This window comes from Barbus barbus (genome assembly GCF_936440315.1).
Source record: "Barbus barbus genome assembly, chromosome: 26".
Taxonomy (NCBI): domain Eukaryota; kingdom Metazoa; phylum Chordata; class Actinopteri; order Cypriniformes; family Cyprinidae; genus Barbus; species Barbus barbus.
This window is the reverse complement of record NC_136754.1, coordinates 110,001-136,851: the sequence shown is the minus strand read 5'-3', so window position 1 is coordinate 136,851 and position 26,851 is coordinate 110,001. Positions and strand designations below refer to the sequence as shown.

The following is a 26,851-nucleotide window of genomic DNA, read 5'->3' as shown; positions in this document are numbered from 1 at the left end:
ATCAAACACACACACAGTCCTGCAATACATAACAATAACAGTGTAAATCACAGCACTCCCTTCCCATGATCCATTAAGACACGAGAGGACTTTATCCATCAGAAAGTCATGGATTTTTATTGTCAAGCGCAAAATGGTGCTCCCATATTAAATAATCCACACAATCAAAAAATACAACAAAACAGCATAGCACAAGTTTTACAGGTCATAAAATGAAAAAGTTAGTGCTGTCAAACGATCAATCGCATCCAAAATAAAAGTTTTGTTTACATAATATATATGTGTGTATACTGTGTATATTTATTATGTATATATAAATACACACACACGCATGTATATATTTAAGAAAAATATGTTATGTTTATATATTAAATATATTTATATATTATAAATTGTATGAATATAAACATGTAAATATTTTCTAAATATATACTGTATGTGTGAATTTATACATACACAGTACACACACATATATTATGTAAACAAAAACTTATTTTGGATGCGATTGATCACGATTAATCATTTGACAGCACTAATTTATATAATGAAATGTAATTTATGTAACAGTCAATGTGTAACAAATAGATAAAAAAGGATATAAAATTGACCAGCTACTCAAAAAAAGGCAGTATATCAAACTTAAAGCAATGCTATTTTATAATTTATCATACAAAATATGTGTTGAATGTAAAACAGAGTCATGTAGTATGTCATGGATCACCAGTACGCATACGCCTCTTCTTCAGTGTGGCTGCGCTGGTGCAGTTTGAGCGAGTTTAAGTGCGAGTAGGATTTTCCGCACTCCTCGCAGCTGTAGGGTTTCTCTCCGGTGTGCGAGCGCTGGTGTGAGATCAGGTGTGAGTTGCAGTAGAAGCCTTTGCCGCACTGCGGGCAGGTATAGGGTCTCTCTCCGGTGTGGATGCGCTGGTGGATCTTCAGATAGAAGCGTGTGGTGAAGGTCTTTCCGCACTGAGGGCAGCTTGAGCTCCTCTCCGCCGCTGATGGGTTCGCACGCAGGGAGATCTCGCCCGTTCTGTACGCTTCTTCCACATGGTGCTGCGCGCTCGGATCCGGCCGTCGGTTTTCATATCGCTCGCCTGATTCCAGAGGAGACACGTCCAAACTCTGGGCTTCGGAGTTCATGGGATATTCCTCGGAAACGGGTGAATTCCACAATCCGCTGCGCTTCATTTTACTCGTCAGGATGAAATCACTGCCTGCTGATTGAAGTACAGAGAACAGAGGGTTAGGACAGTTGCACCAGAGTGTAATTTACATGTTTGCATATACAATTGAGCGTTGATTATAATATTTAAAAATAAACAGCAGTTGAATTTAATAGTATGGGCTCTGTTGTTAATGCACACTTTAACATTATAGTAAATTTCATCTAACAGTGGGGGGGGGGGGGGGGGGGGCAATAAACAAAAAATTTCTCAAGAGCAATTTTGGAAAGGGACACAAATAGTACAGCCAAAATTGTACTTGTACGGATAGATAAGTGTATACAGCATGGAGATCGTGTTTAAATATGAGTTCGGTTCATAGGTTCACCACGCGGTCATTTGTGACCATGGACCACAAAACCAGGGTCAATTTTTTCAAAATTGAGATTTATAAATCATCTGAAAGCTGGATAAAATTGATGTATGGTTTGTTATGATAGGACAATATTTGGCTGAGATACAACTATTTGAAAATCTGGAATCTGAGGGAGCAAAAAAATCTAAATATTGAGAAAATCACCTTTAAAGTTGTTCAAATGAAGTTCTTAGCAATGCATATTACTAATCAAAAATTAAGTTTTGATATATTTATGGTAGGAAATTTACAAAATATATTAATGGAACATGATCTTTACTTAATATCCTAATGTTTAGCCTGTATATGCTCCCACTAAGTCAGATAATGAGGAAGAACCAAATTGCCTATCACAGCTATGCTGATGATACCCAGATTTACCTAGCCTTATCTCCAAATGACTACAGCCCCATTGACTCCCTCTGCCAATGCATTGATGAAATTAACAGTTGGATGTGCCAGAACTTTCTTCAGTTAAACAAGGAGAAAACTGAAGTCATTGCATTTGGAAACAAAGATGAAGTTCTCAAGGTGAATGCATATCTTGACTCTAGGGGTCAAACAACTAAAAATCAAGTCAGAAATCTTGGGGTGATTCTGGAGACAGACCTTAGTTTCAGTAGTCATGTCAAAGCAGTAACTAAATCAGCATACTATCATCTCAAAAACATTGCAAGAATTAGATGTTTTGTTTCCAATCAAGACTTGGAGAAACTTGTTCATGCCTTTATCACCAGCAGGGTGGATTACTGTAATGGTCTCCTCACCGGCCTTCCCAAGAAGACCATTAGACAGCTGCAGCTCATCCAGAACGCTGCTGCCAGGATTCTGACTAGAACCAGAACATCTGAGCATATCACACCAGTCCTCAGGTCCTTACACTGGCTTCCAGTTACATTTAGGATTGACTTTAAAGTACTTTTACTCGTTTATAAGTCACTCAATGGCCCAGGACCTAAATATATTGCTGATATGCTCACTGAATATAAACCAAACAGACCACTCAGATCATTAGGATCGAGTCAGTTAGAAACACCAAGGGTTCACACAAAACAAGGGGAGTCTGCTTTTAGCTATTATGCGGCCCGCAGTTGGAACCAGCTTCCAGAAGAGATCAGATGTGCTAAAACATTAGCCACATTTAAATCAAGACTCAAAACTCATCTGTTTAACTGTGCATTTACTGAATGAGCACTGTGCTACGTCCGGACTGACTGCAATACATTTTATGTATAATCATTTTCTTTTAAATTCATTTTAAATTAATTTCTATATCATTTTAAAATTCCTTGTTTTTATTATTTTTATTTCCATGTTTTTATTGATTTTTATTGTCTATTTCACTTTCTTTTATGTAAAGCACATTAATATATTATTTTTGTGCGCATTTCATAATAATAAACTTAAACTTCTATAACTTTTTTTAGTTTCAGTTAAACTTTTTCACTTCAGCAATAATCTGCCAAGCGTCTTTTTTAAAAAAAGAGACCAAACTTAAGTCTGCACTTCAAAGCCTTTAAGATGTATGACAGTTTAAGTTGGAAAAACTTACTTTTACATTTACATTTATGCATTTAGCAGACGCTTTTATCCAAAGCGACTTACATTGCATTCAAGTTTTTACATTTTATCAGCTCTTGAGGTCTATGCTCAATAGGTCTATGGTCTATGCTCAAAAAGTGGTTAACAGGTAATAAATGGACCATAAGTGTTCCATAAATATAATCTAGTACCATTAAAAACCCCTAAAAATACAAAATATTAAATAAAAAAAACAGGACATTCAAGTCATTATAATAATAATAATAATGAAAAACAAATCAGTAATTTTTGACCGCCACACAAACAACACCAGAGGGTTAAAGACAGAAACACAATTTGTTCAAAAAACCATTGTTGAATAAAAATGCCGTATACATACTGTGCACTAAATCTGACGCTTCATAGAGCAGCTAAAAAAGTCCCTAATTCTAAAGACTAGTTAGTTAGACTAGTACTGACCACTCACCCTCTCTAGCTGGTCCTGTTGTTCCAGCACTGAAACTGTCCTGGTCTTCCACCTCTGGACCCAACGGGCAAAGAGCAGGAGATACTAGAATAAAACAGTGTGGAATCATTCAAACAAGTATAAAACGACTGAGAATGTAGATTAGAATATTATATCTGACAATCATAAAGAGTAAATACTTGGTAGCTCTATCATCATTTTTAAAAGCATGGTTATTTTAAGAATGTGTGTGTTTTACTCGGTCCACTGTCCCACTGTCCGTCCTCCATGTGCTCCTCTTTGATCTGAATGGATTTAATTCCATCTTCCTGTGTTAGAGAATGACAAGAAATCAAGATAGTATATAACAAATATTGACGAAGAATCTAATAATGAAGCAATCCTTACATTTAGTGCAAATGTCTGTGCTGAAGAATCGTCTGTGTATGTCTCTACCTGTGTTTCTCCGTCATGATTTTCATTGAACTTTACAAGGTTGAGGTTCACCTCTGATGAGAAAAAGAAATAGTGGAAAAAACATGAAACACAACGGTTACAATTCATGCATCTGTAGGGATTGAATACTCCAAACAAAACTTCTGGCATCATTTACTCACCCTCATGTTACATTTACATCTATTAATTTAGTGACTTACAAAAGAGAAACAAAAGTATGCTTGGGATCATTACAGTTCCCTTTTTTTCTCCACATTAGTGCTTTCCCATCACTTAGATAAAGGTTCATCTTTGTCTCATCGGTCCATAAACACAGTTCCAAAACTCTTCTGGCTCATCTTTGTGCTTTTTTGCACAAACTCTAATCTTGCCTTTCTATGTTTGGTGCTGGTCAGAGGTTTGCATCTTGCTGTGTAGCATCTGTAATTCTGTGTCAAAGTCTCCTGAGGACAGTAGATTGTCAGAGCATCACCCCAGCTTTCTGGAAGTTGTTGGGGATTTTACAGACACGTCTTTTAGGATTCATTTTGCTTTTATGATGTCTGTCATCAACTACTGTTGTTTTCTCAGCCGATCAGGTCGTTGTTGGTCGCTGGTGGTTTCCAAACTCTTGATTTCTCCATGCCCTTTGTTTTTGCTAGAGCTCTAATTGACTTCCTCTTTTCTTTCAAGATTCAGAATACAGAAGTAATGGATATAACTGATACGACACATTCCCTGCTTTTAATATCTGAAGAATTAATGCAGCAGGACACAGCTGATCACTTAGAAAGACCTGAGAGGCAACTGCTCCAATACTTATGATCACATGCTCATCAGGGCTCTATTTATTTGCTGAATAAAAGTATATATGTATATGTAAATATTCCACAAAAGCAGTCCATAAGACATGTTAGAATATGAAATATGTTTAGTGATTAATAACTAAGCAATCAAATGTCTGATTGATTTCATGCTAAATATTTTCTGAATATTGCATGAAAGAAGGAAAAGCATATGGTTTGGGAACAACATGAGGGTGGGTAAATGATGACAGAATGATCTTGAGTAAATTATCCCTATTAGTAATAATAACACCAGTGTGCATCAATTCGATACCTATGTTTATATGTTTCATGACATGTTTTTGTGAATTTATGAATTTTTTCCCTCCCACAAAAGTAGTCCATAAGACTTAGAAAGAGTGAAATATTTGACTAACTAATAACTACCTAAGCTATTTAATGACTTCAGAAGACTTTGAATATAGAGCACAGGCCATCTAGCTTTCATTCACTTTCATTGCATGTTGTGCTAAATCTTATGAATGTTGCATGAAAGAAGGAAAATTGTATGGTTTGGGAACAACATGAGGCTGAGTAAATTATTCCTGTAAGTACCAATAACACCAGTGTGCATCAGTCTATGTTTATATGTTTAGTACTAAGCACTCATATTTAAAGTGCACATGAATCTGAATTTGCAACACACTTCAGGATTGCAACATAAGAAATGGGAATGAGACTTGATTTTATCTACTGTAAATGATGAAAAGTGGATGTAACAAACCAGATCGGAGTGCAAGTTCACCGTCGGTTTAACTTTACCTTCACTCCGTCGTTTGGACTTTGGGGTTTGAACCGAAACGCTCTTTCTCTGACCGTAAGCCGGACACTGGCAGGAAACATCGCGGGTCTGCGGCTGTCAGACGGACCCAAACACACACAGCAATGAATGCATGCAGGGATGGGCAGTATTTATGATGCATGTATTTCAAATATAAAATAGGATTTTGTATTTGAAATCTCCTTGACAAGTTCTGTAGCTACTTTCCGATTATGTTTCATTTAAAATGAAAACATTTGATTATTTAATAATTGTTGCAATGCTAAAATGTTTGTTTTCAACTTCCAAATAGTGATAATAAATAAATATTTGATTGCTGAATATTGTACTGTAATTGAAGTAGCTGTTTAGTAGGATCATGATTTTGCAGGAATTATTATTATATTTATGATTAACAATCAAATGAGTTAGAAACTAGTTGCTATGAATACAGGTGCCATCAGTTGTCTTCCTATGAATGACTTGAAAGGCCCTTCTTTACCAAATACCAAGTAACTAAATTAGGATACAATTATGAGTCATTCTCAAACTGTTACTGTAACTTCATCTGGGAGATCACAGGGATATGTGAATATTTGATCTGTTAACTGGTTGCATGCCAGATTTATTGCATGACTCAGGTAGAGAAAAGCTGTTTCTATCAAACACTGTTTACTTAATCAAGGGAAAGATCAAATAGGCCAATTGATGGAAGGTTACAGTAGTTTATTTTGATACATGGTGTGGCTGCTGTATTTTGTAGTTTATTTGCATGCACTTAAAATTAAGGTATTTGGTATTTTATTTAAAAATACATTTTGATGCATCTTTGCCCAACCCTGGATGCATGCGTGGATGAACGGTCAGCTGCGCTTACCTCCGCAGCTGGTGACGCACCGACGGTGTAAACGGACGGAACGGCTGTCTCGGTCAAACACAGGACTTTAGCGAAGCCCATCTCGTGTTGCGTTAAATTCTGGAAGCATTCAGGCGTGAAATGCCGCGAGCACAAGCGCGAATTCTCCGTTATCCCTCCTTCCTCGAAGTGTAAAAACTCAAGCCAGCGCGCGCGGAGCCACGGTGTTTTAGGGATGGGGAACAACGTTTTAAGAGGAAAGCATCCGAAAACGCATCTTTTCACCATCTCTAGCTAGCCTAGTTTTATGTGGCGTTGTGTGACAGGTTGAAGGGGCGTGGCTAGAGCGCGGGTCGCTAGCGATTGGCTGAAGCGCAGCGGGGCCTTGCCTACGTCAGCAGCGACAGGAAGTTGTTTCAGCGGAGGCGTAAGTTATTATATTACGATTAAAGATGAAAAAGCTCAGCGTCACGTGTGTCTGGAGATAAGAGTACCTCTCTGTCCGCTGTTGTTGACTTGTATTCCGACGGAGCGCAGGTTCGCTTGGTTCTGTCGGGCCGATCGCAGCTCGCTCTCGGTGAACTGGAGCTTGACCAGCAGCGTCTCGACCTCCATCTGGCGGCGCGTCATCTCCGTCTCCACCGCGCGGCTCATCTCCAGCAGCGCGCATTTGGCGAAGCGCTCGAGGATAGACGCCAGCTGCGCGTGGATATCGACCGGTGCGGACATTCTAGTCGTTTAAGTGGCGAATAAAGTCTGCTGTTATTGTGATTTAGATGCTGCTCAGAGAATCTCGCGTCCGATCTGGTGCTTTCTTTCAGTGAATCCCGAGCGCGCATCAGTAGTGTTTACACAAATCTCACAAAACACTTGGCCATTTCCTACCGAAGTACGTCAGCGTTTGAAGGCCCAATAGATGCTGGGCTGGTGCTTTTAAAACACCGTAAATCCTAGTTTAGAAGCGCCACAAAATGACCCGCTTCGTTCTGGATTGAAACAGGGCGCAAATTACGGGTTTGTTTTTTACAATGAACAAATACCGAACAGTTGTCATTTTACATATTAATATTCAACATTATTATTTTTAAATGTTTAAGCAAGAGTAAATGGTACTTAATTTCTCCTGGGACCAAATAGACATCTGTTCGTAGAGGTAACCATGGCAACAGAGACAGGCGGTTGATGACAAAACTTCACAATATTTAGGGCCCAAGCCAGTAAGGCGCAGGGCCCTATTGTTCTTCTAAGGATTATTATTATTTTTTTTTTTTTTTTTTTTTTTTTTTTTTTTTTTTTTTTTCAATCATCCGGGCACTTTTGGGGGCCTTAACGTGCCCGAAAACTCTCGAAAATTGGCACGCACATTGGAACCTGCGGCCATTAGGACGCCGCTGAGGCTGGGACCCGGGCGTGGCACAGGGGCTCTACGGCGCCCCCTGGAAAATTGTCAGAAAACTTGATGTATAGCTCACACATACTTGCACGTATTCATATGAAACTCGGTACACATATAGAACTCATTGAGCTGAACAACTTTCACGCAGCATGTCTTAGGCTCCGCCCAACAGGAAGTCAGCTATTCAGGGCTGTTTAAAAAGCGCATGCTCTGGAATTTGATATACTCCTCTGAGGATTTCCATACGATTGCCACCAAACTCGGTGAACATGATCTCAGGACATTGGGGACGCTAAATTGCGAAGATATTTTTGATATGTCGAACGGTTTGCCCGTGGCGAGGCGATGAAGTTATGGCGAAAAATGAGACCCAGGAAATGCCTAATAACGTCCACATACATTGTATGATGTAGATCAAACTTCAGTGATTTGTTCTTTGTATGATGCCGATCGGATAGATGTGACTATTATGACTGAAAGTTATAGCGCCACCAACTGGCTGCAGGAAGTGTGTCGTTTTCAAAATGCTTTGAATTCAGCATCTTATTTTTACTCGATTTGCTTCAAACTTCACCAGAATAATGTCAAAACACGGCCGATGTAAAACTGTGAAGGGAAGATTGATATCTAAAATTATGTTGCCATGGCAACGTGTCAAAGTTGAAAATTCGTTTCTGGTGATTTTGAGGCAGATAACATGTTTAGAATGTCATGAAACTCAACACACATATGAGTATTAATGATAGTTAGACACTGGAAAAAGCTCATATACGGGCGTGGAAGAGGCACTCTATAGCGCCACCTTTTGTCAAAAATGAGGGGGTTAGTTTTAGCTACAGACCCCAAACTCGGTACATAAATTGTTCTAATTAATCCGGACAACTTTCTAATTTACAGTCATTAGCTACGACCAACAGGAAGTCGGCTATATTTATTTTAATGTGGGTTTTTTTTAAAAACGGGCTGTAAACAAATTAATACTCCTCCAAGCAGAAACACGGAAATCACACCAAACATTTTTTATCATGATGCCAAAATACTGAAGATGCTAAATTGCGGACGGATTTAGGATATCTTGAACGATGATTTAATGGCAATTTATTAAAGTTACAGTAAAAAAGATCATTTCTTTTTTTTTTTTATCTTTTAAGAGCAGCTTCCAAACACTTCATAAAAATTTACATACACAGAACAATACAGTCTGAGGATATGTGATTAATTTTATGAATTTACAATACACTATGCAGAGGAGAAAATTTGAAAACTATCAGAGAGTTAGACTTAGACTGCTTCTGAGTGAGAGATCCCTGTCAGCCTGCAGCTGAGTGAGGGGTGGGGGTGGGGTGTGAGTGACTGTGTGAGTGACTGTGTGGATTGAGCCAGTGGGTGAGAGAGAGAAAGAGAGAGAGAGGGTCTGTTTTTTTAAATCTTTAAAAAATGCTTATAAATCATTAAAGATTTTGATAACACTTTATAATAAGGTCTCAATTCTTAACATTAGGAAATGCATTAATTAACGTGAACTAACAATGAAAAATATATTTTTACAGCATGTTAATTCTTCCATGATAGTATGAACTAACAAAGAACAATTTTTTTAAAGCATTTATTAATCTTTTTAATGTTAGAAAATTAGTCATGTTCAAAAGATAAACTTTAAAATGTAATAATATATAAACACATTTTGGAATTAATATTGATCAACATTAAATGGTATATAATTATTAATGATTATATATATATAATGATAGCTACAGACACCAAACTCGGTACATAAATTGTTCTTATTAATCCGGACAACTTTCTAATTTACAGTCATTAGCTACGACCAACAGGAAATCGGCTATTTTTTTTTTTTATGTGTTTTTTTTTTTTTTAAACGGGCTGTAAACAAATTCATACTCCTCCCAAGCAGAAACCAACAATTCACACCAAACATTTTTTCACATGCTTCCAAGATACTGAAGATACTACATTGCGGACGGATTTAGGATATCTTGAACGGTGATTTAATGGCAATTTATTAAAGTCACAGTAAAAAATAACACTTTTCTTTTTTTTTATCTTTTAAGAGCAGCTTCAAAACACTTCATAAAAAATTACATACACAGAACAATACAGTCTGAGGATATGTTATTAATTCCATGAATTTACAATACACTATACAGAGGAGAACATTTTCAAACTTATCAGAGTTCTCCTGTCTCTGTGCTTCTAATGTGTGCGGTAGGTGACTGGGTGGGTGACTGACTGTGTGAGTTCAGTGAGTGTGGAGGGAGAGAGAGAGAGAGAGAGAGAGAGAGAGAGGGTCTGTTTAAACTTCTCAATAAAATCCTTAAAAAATGCTTATAAAGCATTAAAGGTTTTGATAACACTTTATAATTAAGTCTCATTTGTTAACAGTAGGGAATGCATTAATTAACATGAACTAACAATGAAAAATGTATTTTTTACAACATGTTAATTCTTCATTGATAGTATGAACTTACAATGAACTAACAATGAACAAAATATTTTTAATATTAGAAAAATAGTCATGTTCAAAAAATAAAACTTTAAAATGTAATAATATATTAACACATTTTGGAATTGATTTTGATAAACATTAAATGGTATATATTTATTAATGATGTAAATTAACAACAGTTAAATAATGTTGTTTTTTAACATTGGTTAATTCACAAATAACATTAAATATTAACAATATATTTTTTACTTTATTAATTTGTGTTAGAAAAAATTATTCATGTTAGTTAATGGAAAAATAAATCATTAAAAAAAGCTTATAAATCATTAAAACCTTTGGTAACTATAATAATTTCTCATTTGTTAGCATTAGTAAATGCATTAACTAACATCAACTACCAATGAAAAATATATTTTCACAGAATTTAAAGTTTTATATGTTGTTCTGTGTGTGTGTGTTTCACTGAGTTGATGATTTGGATTAACCCTTTAATTGCCGTATCCCTTAAAACCAAACTGCCAGAGGGTTACTGTGATGCTTGTGCTCGCTGGGCACCGTTTTATCGATGCCACCGGGGTGGCGTATGCTGACGGCTTGGGCCCGTCATCGCTGCTCGCAGCTATATTTATTTTTGGTTTCCAAGTCTATATCATAAGACAACGTTGCTTTTTTTATTATAAGGATAAGCATTTTCTAAATGGCTCATGTGTGTCTCCGAGAGACAGTTTGGGATGTTCAAGACTGACTTTCGTCTTAATTCATGCCAAACAAATTACATGAAATTGTGTGTGTGTGTGCGTGCGTGAGTGTGTGTGAGAGAGAGAGTGTGTGTGTGTGTGTGTGCGTGCGTGAGTGTGTGTGAGAGAGAGAGTGTGTGTGTGTGTGTGTGTGGTGATAAAAAGTGGTAAAAACCAAAAGCCAGAGAAAAGAAACATTAAATATTCAAAGCAATTTACTTTATTTATGCCTATCAAAGACAAAGCAAATTGTAGTCTAGAAAAATTATCCATACCTAGTATAATGTAACCAGTAATTAACCAGTATAATAAATAAATTAACAAATGTTCTGACTTCAAGAATTTAAGTTGTGATAAAGAAACATATGAAATGTGTTTATTCTGTCATTAGTTTCTCTCTCTCTCTCTCTCTCTGAGAGACATACATAACTTATACAGTAGGTTCACTCTCCTTTAAAAAAATAATAAATAGTTTTTATAGCACTAGGAATATTCTACTCGTTTAATGAAGCCCCAAAATATGATTAAAATACCATCTCTAAAAAAAAAACGGTGGATAATTTCTATAAATAATATTTTGATTATTCAAAAAAAAAAAAGATGTTGGTGAAGTAGTTAAGACAGTTAGGGTTGGTGAAATTTCTGCTTATTTAGTTGGTAGTTTTTTTTAACAAAAATTAACAAACACAAAATTATTATATTTACAAAAAATAATTACAAAAAATCAATACCACCATTTTTTTAAAAGACAAAATTAGGAATATGTTCCATATATAATCATAAAAAAATATATTTTTAGCCAATTTACTTTTATAATATGGTTGAATAAAGTCAACAACTCCAAGACCTCCATCACTAACATTATTTCTTAGAACCTGCTTTTTGATATGTGGTTTATTTTTTCTATAATAGTTGATGTAATAATGAACATAATTGTAACGGTGCACACACGAGGAGGACACAGGAACACGCAGACGAGGACGTAAACTCAAATAATACTGAACACATCAAGGCAGGGCAAGACAAGGCTTTCAGACAGGAAACACTGGGGGTAACAAGTAGACCAGACGAAATCCAACTGAATAAACAGCACTATAAATACACAGGTAAATCAGAGATAATTAGACAAACACAGCTAGACAAGAATTAACTAATGATTACATTTGAACAAGGACAGGAAACAAACCAAATATGGAAAGAAGAGGCAGGAACACGTGACACACGATTTTATGTGATAACAATTGCAAACTTTAACTCTTTTTGAACAGATAAAATAACTGGAAGAACTACAAATGGCTCTTACGTTAAAAATAAAGAGGGTTTGTTGAAATCCTGAGTGCTTGACATATATATCTGGGGAATAAGAGGTTTAATTAAGCGACATCATATACACACAGAGATATTTATAATGAAAATAGTAATTTATTAAAATGAAATGCATAATTAAAAATACATAAATGCATGAAATGCATGATTAAAATACATAAAACATCATATACAGATTGTCTTAATTAAGCAGATGTGTTTGGATTCTTATGCATTTGTTCCTGAGTTTTTGAATGCATGTGTAATGCAACACAATGATTAAAGCATTAAACCAGTCTGAAAATGAATGTGTTGGTTTAAAAACTAGTTTATATTTATAAAGTGGCTGATTTGTAAACAACCATTTTATTTTGTATGAATATTAAGATATAAATGATAAAAATATTTATTAAATGATTTGAGAAGCACTTCTCCACTATACAGCTCCAATATATATATATACACACAATGTTGCCAAAACTATTGGCACCCCCTTCTAATGAACAGGTTTGACTACTTTAGTCATTTCCATGAGTACAAATCTTAATGTTTAAGCATATAATGATATTCTTGGGAATTGTGTGCTTCTAGTTTTATAGCAACAGTTCGGACAGGACCCTTTTCTATTCTAACATGACTGTGTATAAGACAAGGTTCAAAAAGACATGATTGATTGAGTCAGTGTGGAAGAACTTGACTGTTCTGCAGAAACCTCTGGTGTGACTTTAAGAGCCAAAAACTCATCACCAAACACCACTGACTTGTACATATGGGTACAGTCATTTTAGACACTTCTAAAACTGTTGCAACAGAGACTGAAATAAACATTTCCATCTTTGTTGTCACAGTTTTGGAAGTGCCTTTTTCTGTTCTAAAGAAAAAGGGGGTGCCAATACTTTTGTCCATATAGTGTATGTACAAGTCATTGGTGTTTGGTGATGAGTTTTTGGCTCAAGATCTGCATTTAAAGTCACACCAGACCAGTCAAGTTCTCAATCAATCAAATTGACTCAATCAATCATTTCTTTTTGAACCATGTCTTATACAGAGATGCATTGTCGTGTTAGAATAGAAAAGGCTCCTGTTGCTATAAAACTAGAAGCACACAATTCCCTAGAATATCATTATATGCTTAAGCATTAAGATTTGTACTGATAGAAATTACTAAAGTAGTCAAACCTGTTCATTAGAAGGGGGTGCCAATACTTTTGGCAATATAGTGTATATATATATTTATCATGTGAAAATGAGTATATTGAAAGAAAATGCGAACCCTTTACTTTGCACATAATATTTTACACGTTTGCTCTCACGTCAGTCAGTTTTCCCGTCTTTCCGGGTCTCTTTGTCCCACTGTGCTCCGGACAGTCTCTCTGTGCTTTCTCTCTCTCTGCTCCTCTTCTCTGTGGCTCGAGCCACAGCTTCATCGAAACACATGCTGATGCCACTGTTCCTCTTGGCTTCTCTTTCTGCGTCTCTCCTGCGATCCGCTCCATCGTCCCACGTCCCTCGTCTCTCTCCGGGACCCTCGGGGTCCAGCTTCGTCCCGTTCTCTGCGCTCTCGTCCGCGTCTCTGAGTGCTGTTTTAGTTTCCGCTGCGAGTTCGTGGTCAGTTTGCGCTTCTTTCTCGTCGTGCTGTCTGTGCTGAAGCTGTTTTCTGAGCGTGAACGCCGTGAGTTTGGAGTTCTGAGGTTTGGGAGGGATGGCAGGAACAGCTTTCGTCGGATTCGCAGCTTTGCGTGGAGAACATTTGCGAGGCGCTGCTGAGATCTGATCAGACGTCTTTTCTTCCGTCTCTTTGCTTTCAGTTTGTTCGTGTTGAATCTCGTCTGGTCGCTGCATGAATGTGGACTTTTCCAGATCATCAGGAGAAAGATTTCCCTCAACAGAACTTTCTGTTTTTACGCTCACGTCCTCCTCAGAGATTCCTTCACTGCTTTCCTTTAAATCTTCTTGTCTTTCAGCTTTGTTTTTGTCTTGTTCTCCTTCTTTTGTATGTTCCTCATCTACGTTCTCAGATTCTCCTCTATTTTCCTTTACATTTTTAGCTTCTTGTTCTCCTTCTTTTGTATGTTCCTTGTGTATTTCTTCACATTCTCCATTGTTTTTCTTTAAATCTTGTTTTTTAGCTTCATCTTTAGATCCATCTTTTGCATTTTCCTTACAATCTCCACTATTTTCTTCTAAATCTTCTTGTCTTTCAGCTTTGTTTTTGTCTTTTTCTCCTTCTTTTGACTGTTCCTCATCTACCTTCTCAGATTCTCCATTATTTTCTTCTAAATCTTCTTGTCTTTCAGCTTTGTTTTTGTCTTTTTCTCCTTCTTTTGAATGTTCCTCATCTACCTTCTCAGATTCTCCACTATTTTCTTCTAAATCTTCTTGTCTTTTAGCCTCTTGTTTTTTTGCATGTTCTTCATCTCCTTCTTCACATTCTCCACTATTTTCCACTAAATCTTCTTGTCTTTCAGCTTCATTTTTGTCTCGTTCTCCTTCTTTTGAATGTTCCTCATCTACCTTCTCAGATTCTCCATTATTCTCCTTTAAATCATCTTGTCTTTTAGCTTCTTGTTCTCCTTCTTTTGCATGTGTCTCATCTATTTCTTCACATTCTCCACTGGTTCTCTCTAAATCTTGTATTTTGGCTTCTTCTTTAGATCCATCTTTTGCATTTTCTTCACTATCTCCACTATTTTCCTCTAAATCCTCTTGTCTTTCATCTTCGTTTTTGTCTTGTTCTCCTTCTTTTGTATGTTCCTCATCTACCTTCTCAGATTCTCCACTATTTCCCTCTAAATATTCTTGTCTTTCAGCCTCTTGTTGTTGTTTTTTTGCATGTTCTTCATCTCCTTCTTCACATCCTCCACTGTTTTTCTCTAAATCTGGTCTTTTGGCTCCTTCTTTAGGTCCCCCTATTGCATCTTCCTCACAATCTCCACTAATTTCATCCAAATCTTCTTTTCTTTCAGTCGTGTTCACTTGTTTTTGTTCTTGATTTTCATCACTACATTCTTCTACAGATCCAGCTTTTGCATCTTCCTCAACATCTTCACACTTTCCTTCACCTGTATCTGTTTTGTTGTTGTTCTCACACTCTTCTCCTTCATTTTCCTCCATATTCCTCACAACTTTCATAGTTTCTTCACGCTTCTCATCCTCCTCCTCTGTTCGACCCTCTTCGGACTTTGTTTCGTTGATAATCTGTGTTTGTTCCTCCAGCGGTTGTTCTTGAGGAGCCAGCGAGACGCGGTCTGCATCCGTCAGCTCAGCAGTGATTGGTACCTCACTGTTACAATGGTAACCGTCAGCATCCAGCACCTGATGAGCATCTTTGGCTGGAGACAGTGCTGGGATGGGCTCAGGAATGCTGGTGATGTCGGTCTCAGTTTGGTCGGGTTCTGGTGACGAAGGAATCGAGTCCGGTCCAAAATAAGTGTCTTCTTCACTGGCTTCACTCTCTGGATTATCTTCTCCACTGTACACATACAAAAGTCAAATATTACACAAACACTTGACAGCTTGTGTTGATACAAACCCATATTATTCTCTTTCTGCCTTGAAACAGAAATAGCTAGTAGAAGACTATTAGAGTGTTTAGGTTTATGTTTTCCATGAAAAGAAAGCATACCCATGACAGACATCAAGCTACAAAAACAACCATAAATGCATGATAAAAAAAAGTTTTTATTAATACTGGGAAGATTTTCAGTCTGTTAAATAAATTATTCAAAAATGTATTCAGAAAATAAGGAATTATTAATAATTAAATTAATCAGAATCTACCCAATATTTGTGTGTGCTACTTTTTGTGTGCTATATATTTAATTAACAATTATTTAATGTATTATTATATAATAAATTAATGTAAATATACAGTATACAGTATATACAGCCAGTATATATTGACTCAAAAGCTGTTTCATGGACAGAAAGGCAGAAGGCAGAAAGAGCCACAAACAAACAGCAACTGAAGTCAGCTGCAGTAAAGCATCACAAAGAAGAAGCCCAGTCTCTGCTGATGTCCATGAGTTACAGACTTAAGCAGTCATTGCCTGCAACATTTTTATTTATGATGATGTTTATTTGTCCAATTACATTTGAGCCCCTGAAAATGGGGGACTGTGTATAAAAATGGTTGTAATTTCTAAGCATTTTGTTATATTTTTGTTCAACCCCTTGAATTAAAGCTTGCAAAGTTTATCTTGATTGTTTGATTTTAATTTTATTCTTGTGGCATACAGTGCCGAAATTATGAAAATTGTGTCAGTGTCCAAATATATATGGACCTGACTGTATATATATATATATATATATATATATATAAATCCAATACTAAATCAAATTAAGATAGTTATAATTAAAAACATGTAATTTAATTTAATTAAGCTTTAATCAAAATGTAAGTGAAAAATCAAATGATTAAATAATTTTTATTTAATCATTTAATCAATATAATTTTTATATTTATTATTACTACTATTAATTTTATTATTTGAATTTCATTTACCCAATATTTGTGTACTGTGTACTTTTTATGCAACATTTATTCAGTACATTAATTCAAAACTAAGTAGATAGTGAAAATGTCAGAAATATTTAATTTTACTTAATTTAATGATAATATTTTAAGAAAAAATGTAAGTTAAATTACATTGTTTAAATTTTCTGTTTGTACTGCACACAAATCATTATATGACTTCACATAAAAGTGTAATATAGCACATAAATTGTATGTATATTATTATTTTATGGTACATTTTATGGTATTTTGCTCATTTTGGACCTTGACAACCTTTATAAGAGCAGTTTCATTCTCATGTAATCCTTTACAGAGAAAAAAAATCATATAGGTGATTAAAGTATGAAATTAATTTTAATTTTGCACTTACATCAGTGTGTGTTTATCATTCTCCACATCCTTTGAATGTCTCTCTTCATTCTTCTTTTCAACCACACACACTTCATCTGTCTTCAATGCATCTGAACTGAGATGTTCTTCACTAAGCAGTGGCTCAAAAGCGGGTGCACTACTGTCTGTCAATGCAGAAGCTGCAGGAAGCGCGTCTTCTGATTGGTCGATGGATTGCACATCATTATTGTTCTCTGGAGGAAGTGTGTTTGATTGGTTACTAGTGTGAAGATCTACATTGTTTCTAGTAGATGACCCAGAGGTGGTTTGTGGACTCAACCAAGACAGCCCCTGATAACCGGCTGGAAGACTCTGACAAAGCATGTCCTCGTATTCAGATCCTTTATCAGACTCATCATCATCAGCAGGGCTGTATTCGTCATCTGAGGATAATGACAGGGCCGGCAGGAAGGGGCGGGACTTATAAGGCAGGCTGTGTGATTTTCCAGGAAGAGGCCTGTGTGTGAAGGATGGGGTGCTGCTTTTGGCTGCAGGTGTTTGACAGTCATTAGTGCAGTTTTGCGACAGACCGGGAACAGCCTGATTGTCCTCGTTTTCATCCTCCTCTTCCTCATATTCATTCTCAAAACAAGGCGCCTCGACTGAAAACTCAACCTGATGAACAGAGACAGACGTCAGATACAGACATCTTAAGGCATCAGAAGTGTGCTCACATATACAAACAATAGTCTGTTAAACTAAGAGTATTAAACTTCTTTATAAGAAACTTCATTTAGACCGCAAATTAATCACTGGCATTGAATTAAAACCTCTTATAGAATCATATAATACAGCATCACATAATCCCAGAATGCACTGTGATGGTAAAAATGTTCATCTAAGATCATGGAAGAGTCAAAGGAAGTGTAATTTAAAATAATTATTTTATAAAATATTTTATATTTTATTAGGTGATGAATAATACTAAGTAGATTATTCAGTTACAAAAGCAGAACTGTTTTTAATAACTCAATTTACTTCATTTTACAATTGAAAATATAAATTCAATTATTCAATTAAAAATTTAAATCATTATTATTATTACATTTATTAAAGGGTAATTTAATTTACACACAATATTTGTGTTACTTATTCTTTATGCTATATATATATATATATATATATATATATATAGATATATAATTTAAATGTGTGTGTGTATTTAATACTAAATAAATCTAAGGAGGCATTAGGTTATAATTTTATTATATTTTAATTCAAAATGTAAATGTAAAATAAGTAATTTAAATTAGTGATTTAATCCATTATTTTTAATAATTGCATCATTTAATTTAATTTACCCAATATTTCTGTTTGCTATATACTTTTATATATATATATATATATATATATATTCATTATTGAATAAATAGATCATATGTAAAAATTTTCAAATTAAAATAATTAATTTAATTATAATACTCTAATTAAATGTAAATATAATGTAAATATATATTTTTAATTTCTTCTTTTTAATCATTTAATTTGATATAATTTAATTACTTTTATTTGACCTAATATTTTTCTCTTGTGAGAAAAGTTGTCACGAGACTGCTATTTCTCACTCATTCATTTCTTCATTCACACATGCATGAACACACCGGGTTTCCAGCACAGCTCTCCATCGAATCCAAGAACCCAAAAGCTTCCTGGAAATCCAGTGGCAGATCCGGGTCTGGAAACTCCTTGTTATCGTAGTTGTGCGGACTGACGGGTTCCTGATGGAGGTTTCCTCTCATGTCTGGGGGGAAACACATTCACATTTGCCATTTTCTACCACGCACTTTCCTCAGACAGCTCATGTAATGAGCAAACAAAATTTCCTACATATTATTTTAACATTTATGGCAAGACACTACAGGCAAAAACATTGTTTTTTCATGCACTGATCAGATTTAGTATTTTGGGCTGTTTGGCTTCTTTTGTGTTATTTCAGACTAGTGGAAAAAAACATCCAAATACACATTTAAGGCAAGATATCCCAGGTTAATAGGGTAAAAAAACAAATATATCTCTCCATAATTCCCCAGTTCATTGATTGCATTAAGAATTGCAAACATATTTTTGTATTTCACTAATTTGGATACATTTGCAGAACATTGGATCAAAATTGTTGTTTGGTTTTGCCAATATATTAAAGGTTTTTACAGAAGAGATTTTCTCTTTTTATCACTCCAAAAATCAGAAGATACAGTCAACAGAAAGAAAAAAACACATTTTCCCCCATGTTTTAGGAATAAAAAGTTAAAAATATAAATGTAATTAAAATGTAAATGATATATGAACAAACCACTCAGTAAAAATCTTCAGAAAATAGACAGGAATAAAACCATAAGTTTTGGGGTATGTAAGTGCTGCTGAGGAAGAAAAATAAATTTTCAAATATATGGATTGTAATTAAAATATACAGACACAAATAGATAAAGTGCAATTAAAGAAACACTACAGGCAAAAACTTTCTTTCCTGCACAGGGGTGCGTTTCCCAAAAGCAACTATGGTTGCAAGTTACATCCTTGCCATTAGAGTTCAATGGGACTTACCACCATAGTTAGCTAACAATGCTTTTGGGAAATGCAATTGTTTTTTCAGACTATTGGGGGGGAAAAAAACATCCAAAATAAACTTATAGGTGTTTATTTGATCACACTTTACCTATTTGTGTCTGTAGATTTTAATTACAATCTGTATCTTTAAAGGTTTTTCTCCACTTCAGCAGCACTTACATACACCAAAACTTAGAGTTTTATTCCTCTCTATATTCTGAAGGGTTTTACTGAGGGATTTGTTCATATTTCATTCACACTGATATTTATAACATTTTATTCCTGAAAACATGGTAAAAATGCAAATATTTAAAGGCAGTGAGTTTTTTCTCCACTTCAGCAGCATTTACAAACACTAAAACTTAGGGGTTTATTCCTATCTATATTCTGAAGGGTTTTGTTGAGGGAAATGTTCATATATCATTCACGCTGATTTATACAACATTTTACTCCTAAACACATGGTGAAAATGTGTCTGCTTTCTACATGTACATTTACATTTATTCATTTGGCAGATGCTTTTAACCAAAGCGATTTACAATTGAGGAATACAACAAGCGATTTACTATAAGATGACAATAAACACAAGAAGTGCCCGTTGTACAAGGTTTCAATCATTGTTCTAAATAGTTAAAGCTAGGACAGGAAGGGATAAGTATAATAAGAGAACAGAAATGCCATCTGTTGACAGTATTTTCTGATTTATAGAGTGATAAAAAGAGACATCCAAAATTCCCTGCAGTAAAAGCCTTTAACTCTAATATTTCAACAAAATCAAACAAGAAATTTGAACCAATAGTTAGATTTCTGTTGTGGAAATGTATGCAAATTAGTGCATATTTAACTTGACAATGCCTCATTTGCATATCTAAACATAATATTTCAAAAAACGAATACAAAAAATATTTTACCCTATTCACCGGCAGTGCCTTGCCCTAATTGCCTTGAAAACATTGAAAAATTAATAAATAAATTTTTTAAACAAAATTGCAAAAACAACTAATTCTGAACTGGTAAGTTTGTGATCATCGGACTGCTCACATTTACATCAATCTCAATATTTCTCTCTTACCCATGTAATCCTCTTCTGTAGTTTTCTCTTTGTTTTGTGGTTGTGCATCTTCTACATTTTCCTTAACAGACTCTTGATTCTGACTCAGATATTCTGCTTCTATGGCATTCAATGCATTTCCTTTTTCTGGCATGTCGTTCTCCTTTTTTGTAATCTCTGCCATATCCTTCCCACAATCCAACTGGCTTTTCACATAACTATTGTTTTCTCTTTCCCCCTCTTGAACATCATAATTTTTGCTCTGTGGATTTTCATCTGTGGACTCCGTCTCTATGCTCTTAACGTCCTCATCTTCTACTTCGTCTCCTTGAAGGGGTTGTTCCTTATCATTCCAGCCGCCGTGCAGGACACCCAGAGCCAGTCCAGATGTTATATGAAGCGGGACAGTCACTGAAAATGGCCCTGATATGTGTATCCCGGCACGCCGGTCTGCTTTGCTGGTCATTCCGGGCGATCTGGCCACGCTCCTCAGCTCCGCCCCCTCGGCTCCGCCCCCAGACTCCAGACGGTTATAAGTGCCCGGGGTTCCTCTGCACACCATGCTGACCTGAGCGCCGCCCGTTCGCCTGTAAGTCACCGCGTATCCACTGGACACGCCCCCTCCGGCAGAAGCCACGCCCTCTGAGCTGCCCGATGCCGTGGACAGAACCAGAGAAGGAAGATGAGCTGACAGATGTTTGGAATCTGAGAGACAAACAAAATAATAGTGACACATAAGATTGTGTCTGTTCAAAAGTGTTTGGTAATGTTTTTGAAAGAAGTCTCTTCTGCTCACCAAAGCTGCATTTATTTGATCAAAAATACTGTAAAAAATTTGAAATATTATTACAATTTAAAAGAGCTGTTTTCTGTGTGAATATCTGTTAAAATGTAATTTATTTCTGTGATCTGCAGCTGTATTTTCAGCATCATTACTCCAGTCTTCAGTGTCACATGATCTTCAGAAATCATAATAATATACTGATTTACTGCTCAACAAAATTTATGATTATTATCAATGTTGAAAACAGTTGTACCGCCCAATATTTTTGAGGAAACTAAGATACATTTTATTTGTCAGGATTCACAGATGAATAGAAAGTTATTTAAAATATATATTTTTTGTAACATTATAATTGCTTAATTAATTGAATTTCATGCATGCTTAGTGAATAAAAGAATTAATGCCTTTCAAAAATCTTTTCACAGAAACTGATGCAAAAAATGCATGCATAGAATATTGTTGTGCTCATGCAGAAGAAGCGATAATTAATTCTGATGACTTTTGGTAAGAAAAGAGTAAAAAACTGTAATATTGCAATCACTGAGTACTTTAAGCAAGTAAACATCTTTTCAGATTAAAAGATAATGTTTATTATCTTGATGAGATTAATTAGAAAATTCCTTAAATAGAAAATGCAATGCATGTAAATAAGGTTAATGAATCTAACAATACATATGGACAGAAAGAAATAGAATGATTTAGATTATTTAAAGATGTTTTGTGATTAATAAAAAAGCATATGGCACTTATTTTGGAACATATATTCATGCTTATGGATGCGTTTTTTGCCATAAGTTAAATATATTAGTAAAAAGCGCTATACAAATTGAATTGAATTTTCAAATTTTAGTACAAATTCTAAACAATCAATAGGGAGAATAAGGTGATGTTAAACACCAAGAAATGTGCAACATTTAATATCTTAATGCAGTAAGTCTGTAATTGTAATGTCATACAGATGAAATATGAGTATGAGACTGAAACAGCCGTATATACAGATGAATCTTTATCATGAGCAGATGATGAAACGCTCTTCATACCGTCTTGTGCATAAGGACCTGAGCTCAGAGAGTCCATGCTCTTCGCCGGCCTCAGACCTGTCTTCTCTTTATCTGTGCATTTAGAAGATACAGATAAACGTGAATCAATAATGAGAAACAAAAGCTATGAATTAGATGTGAGAGGGGAAGCATTTGTATTTAAATATCTGTTGAAAATGTATTTTGCATTTCCAGAATACTCTATAAATCAGCTGTTTGATTTACAGTCAGACGCTCGCACCTTTAGGACAGTATTTGTTCTTCTTGCGCGGATCTTGGAGTCTCCCGCCCAAATTAAAGATGGATTTCCACTTCCTTCCTTTGAGGGAGCCCTTCCTCCTGAACACAACACAGACAGTCAAGCTTTATGCTGATGAATCTGCACGATCAGAGAAGCAGTGGAATAAAATAAAATAAAATGATGCTTTTAGTGTTTACATGAACGCATCAGTATCATTATTATTATATTCATAATTATTTAACTTATAGGCACCTTTGGCTTACTTCTCTCAACTCACTTTATTGGGGGGCACTAATCCTAATACTTTATAGTAGTGATGTTACTGGGTTAAGGTTAAAACAGTAAAATTAAATTAAATTAAATAAAGTGCAAAAACTTAATAATGTAAAATTAAATAAATTAAATATTAAAATTAAATTAAATAAAAGCATTAGTAACTAAATGATCTTCAAAATTTCATTATTATTTAACCTTTGGCTTACTTTTCTCAACTCAGTAGTGATGTTACACTTGGGTTAAAGTTTAATAAAATAATGTTAAATAAAAATATAATAATAATGATACAATGAAAATAAAAAAATAAATAAAATATAACTACAATAAATATAATAAAATAAAATAAAATTGGGTAAAGTACAGTAAAGTCAAATAAAATTTAAAATTCAATAAAATAAAAAGTAAAATAAATAAAGTAAAATTAAATAAATAAAAATAAAAATAATGTAAAATAAAATAAAATATGATACTGTAAAGTCAAAAAAAAAAGTGCAATAAATAATAACAGACAAAAAAAATAATGTTTATGAAGAATTAGTTGCAGAGCCAGTTGTGAATGGAGTGCTGTTCATCTTTCTGACCAGTAGATGGCCACATCATTCACCATGTTCAAACTCTTTCAAATGCAGATTAAAGTTTCACCATCACTATTTCATAGTATGGATATTGAGAGGCACTATGTGTGGTCAGTCTTACTTGTCAGTGCCGTCAATAATAGAGTGGTACGGCCGCATGGGCGGGGGTCCGTCTCCTGGACTGAGGTTCCCTGGACAGTGAACTGGAAAAGACTTGAAGAAAGGATCATCCGTACTGGACAGTATGGGAGACGGGAGGGACTTCCGGCGCGCCACGCTCAATCCTGGATTAAAACAATAAAATCAACATTTTACAACTGAGAAAACTGGAACACGTAATACTGAGGATGATGAAAATAACATAACATGCAGAGGGTTTATTAAGGAAGATGAAATACCGCTTCCAGGGAAAAGCTCAGGCACGTGAGTGAGAACAAACTCCACCACGATGGACTGAACCCGGACCTCCATGAACGCGGCGGTGCCGTTAAAACCGGTCGACTCGATGTCCTTCGATCTGCAGATAATTATGCACTTATTCAGTTATAACAAATAAAGCTGATTCTGAAGCTCAACTGCTAGAGAATCACACTTGCAATCAATGCAATCAATGCAAAAAAACAACAACTAATTTCTCACATAACACTTCCTCTTGTTGTCCAGTACAAATATCTACTAATTCTTAAATGAAAATACATTTACTTGAGAATCAAAATGACATTAGATATTAAGTGTGGTTTTCTGAAAAATGCATAATTAGCAAATTAGGTGAGTTTTTGATTAAAACAAGAAACTTTTTTAACTGGGTCAGAAAATAAATACATAAATAAATAATACACTATTATTATCATATTGTTTTCTCTTTAAATTAACTTGATTTGTTTTTGTTTGTTTTTTAGCTACTTTTTAGATAAGCAGATGTTTTTCTTGTTTTAAACAAACCTTTAAGCATAAATGCTGTCAGATTTTCAGAAAACTAGTGTTAATGTTGCTTTAACTACAACAAGGACTACAACAAGGACTACAACAAGGACTGTTAAAATCTGGCTGGAAGGTGCTGACTCCACTCTTCAACATCAATTCCAGCACACAGAATGGAGTGAGTTTGCTGCCCAGGCCACCACAAACTCTCAGATTAACATTGACACTTACACCAACTCTGTCATGGAGCACATCAACAGATGTGTGAGCAGAGTGACTACACAAAAAAAAAAAAAAATCTTCCCCAATCAGAAGCCCTGGATGAACAGAGAGGTTCGCCTCCTGCTCAAAGCAAGAGATACAGCCTTCAGGTCTGGAGACCAGGAGGCTTACAGCTCAGCCAGAGCCAACCTGAGGAAGGGTATCTGCCAGGCCAAACTCACACACAAACAGAAGATTGAAGATCACTTCAATTCTTCAGACCCCCGGCGTATGTGGCAAGGCATACAATCTATCACAGATTACAAACCACCTAACTCTGTGCCCCCCTCCAGCTCTGCCTCCCTCCCAGACGAGCTCAATCACTTTTATGCTCGTTTTGATCAAAATAATAAGGAGATCTCACTCAAAGCTGAGCATCAACCCAGTGAACTGCCTCTCACACTCTCCACATCAGATGTTTACTCCACTCTGCATAAGGTGAATGCACGGAAGGCAGCTGGCCCTGACGGAATACCTGGTCGTGTGCTTAAAGCCTGTGCGGAGCAGCTAGCTGGGGTCTTCACGGACATTTTCAATCTGTCCCTGGCCCAAACATCTGTCCCCACTATCTTCAAAACCTCCACCATCGTACCAGTACCGAAACACTCCACTGCCTCGGTCCCTAATGACTTCCGTCCTGTTGCACTCACCCCCATCATTGCCAAGTGTTTTGAGAAACTGGTTGCATCCCACCTAAAATCCTGTCTCCCTGCTACACTGGACCCATTCCAATTTGCCTATCGCCACAATAGGTCAACAGAGGACGCCATCTCAACAGCGCTTCACTCTGCCCTCACCCACCTGGACAGTCAAAACACACATGTGAGAATGCTGTTCATAGATTTCAGTTCTGCATTCAATACTGTAATCCCCTCCAAGCTGATCTCCAAGATCAGCCAGCTTGGAATCAGCACACCCATCTGCAATTGGATTCAAGATTTTCTGACTAACAGACCTCAGTCCGTCAAGTTAGATAACCTCTCCTCCTCCATCATCACCCTGAACACCGGCGTGCCACAGGGCTGCGTACTGAGCCCTCTCCTGTACTCCCTCTTCACCCATGACTGTGTTCCTGTTTATGGCTCCAACACCATAATCAAATTTGCAGATGACACCACGGTGGTAGGTCTGATCAAGGATGACGATGAATCAGCCTACAGGGATGAGGTGCAGCACCTGGCTGTGTGGTGTGCCACCAATAATCTACAACTAAACACCCAGAAGACAAAGGAGATCATTGTGGACTTCAGGCGGACTAGGAGTCATGCGCACACACCCATCTACATCAATGGAGCTGTAGTGGAGCGTGTGTCGAGTTTCAAGTTCCTTGGCATCCACATCTCTGATGACCTCACCTGGTCCCATAACACCTCCACTCTGGTCAAAAAGGCACAGCAGCGCCTTTACTTCTTAAGGAGCCTTAAGAAAGTTCACCTGAATCCCAGGATCCTTGTGGAATTCTACCGCTGTACCATTGAGAGCATACTCACGAACTGCATCTCAGTATGGTACAGCAATTGCTCCGCATCTGACCGCAAAGCACTCCAGCGGGTGGTGAAAACTGCTCAACGGATCACCGGCACCCAGTTAACTTCCATTGAGAACATTTATCATAAGCGCTGTCTGGGCAGGGCAAGAAACATCATCAAGGATGCCTCTCACCCTAACCATGGACTTTTCACCCTCCTTCCATCCGGCAGGCGTTACAGGTGCCAACGCTCTCGCACAAGTAGGCTCAGGAAGAGCTTCTTCCCCGAGGCTGTGACACTCCTGAACGCCACACCACCAATCTAACTCCTGCACCTGCTTATTACTGCACTGGTCACAGTACTTTACACACATGCATTTGCACTACTCATATTTTGCACAGACTGCACATTGTT

The 26,851-nt window shown here is 36.2% G+C and overlaps 2 protein-coding genes across 4 annotated transcripts in view; both read right to left on the bottom strand.

The window, feature by feature from the left end:
- Nucleotides 1-400: 400 nt before the first annotated feature.
- On the bottom strand, nucleotides 401-7,352 carry LOC306845857 (uncharacterized protein). Of its 3 annotated transcripts, none has more exons than XM_079378845.1 (5): nucleotides 6,959-7,352; nucleotides 3,977-4,077; nucleotides 3,828-3,897; nucleotides 3,590-3,673; nucleotides 401-1,220 (listed from the first exon to the last, which is right to left on the bottom strand). In XM_079378845.1, the coding sequence occupies exons 1-5, from the start codon at nucleotides 7,191-7,193 to the stop codon at nucleotides 718-720; spliced, it is 993 nt and encodes a 330-aa protein (XP_079234971.1). In that variant the 5' UTR covers nucleotides 7,194-7,352; the 3' UTR covers nucleotides 401-717. The 3 variants fall into 3 exon arrangements, with proteins under 3 accessions (XP_079234971.1, XP_079234972.1, XP_079234973.1); XM_079378846.1 differs by having other exon boundaries at nucleotides 401-1,217; XM_079378847.1 differs by having other exon boundaries at nucleotides 4,025-4,077.
- Nucleotides 7,353-13,546: 6,194 nt separating this feature from the next.
- The window catches only part of LOC306846638 (uncharacterized protein), a 20,732-nt gene continuing 7,427 nt past the window's right edge, over nucleotides 13,547-26,851 (bottom strand). The window contains exons 7-14 of the mRNA XM_079380141.1: nucleotides 24,185-24,303; nucleotides 23,908-24,070; nucleotides 22,936-23,033; nucleotides 22,695-22,766; nucleotides 20,892-21,575; nucleotides 18,877-19,016; nucleotides 17,256-17,890; nucleotides 13,547-15,841 (exon numbers count right to left, since the gene is read on the bottom strand). Coding sequence (XP_079236267.1) covers nucleotides 13,684-15,841; nucleotides 17,256-17,890; nucleotides 18,877-19,016; nucleotides 20,892-21,575; nucleotides 22,695-22,766; nucleotides 22,936-23,033; nucleotides 23,908-24,070; nucleotides 24,185-24,303 — 4,069 coding nt within the window. The 3' untranslated portion in view covers nucleotides 13,547-13,683. The remainder of the gene's footprint in view (nucleotides 15,842-17,255; nucleotides 17,891-18,876; nucleotides 19,017-20,891; nucleotides 21,576-22,694; nucleotides 22,767-22,935; nucleotides 23,034-23,907; nucleotides 24,071-24,184; nucleotides 24,304-26,851) is intronic.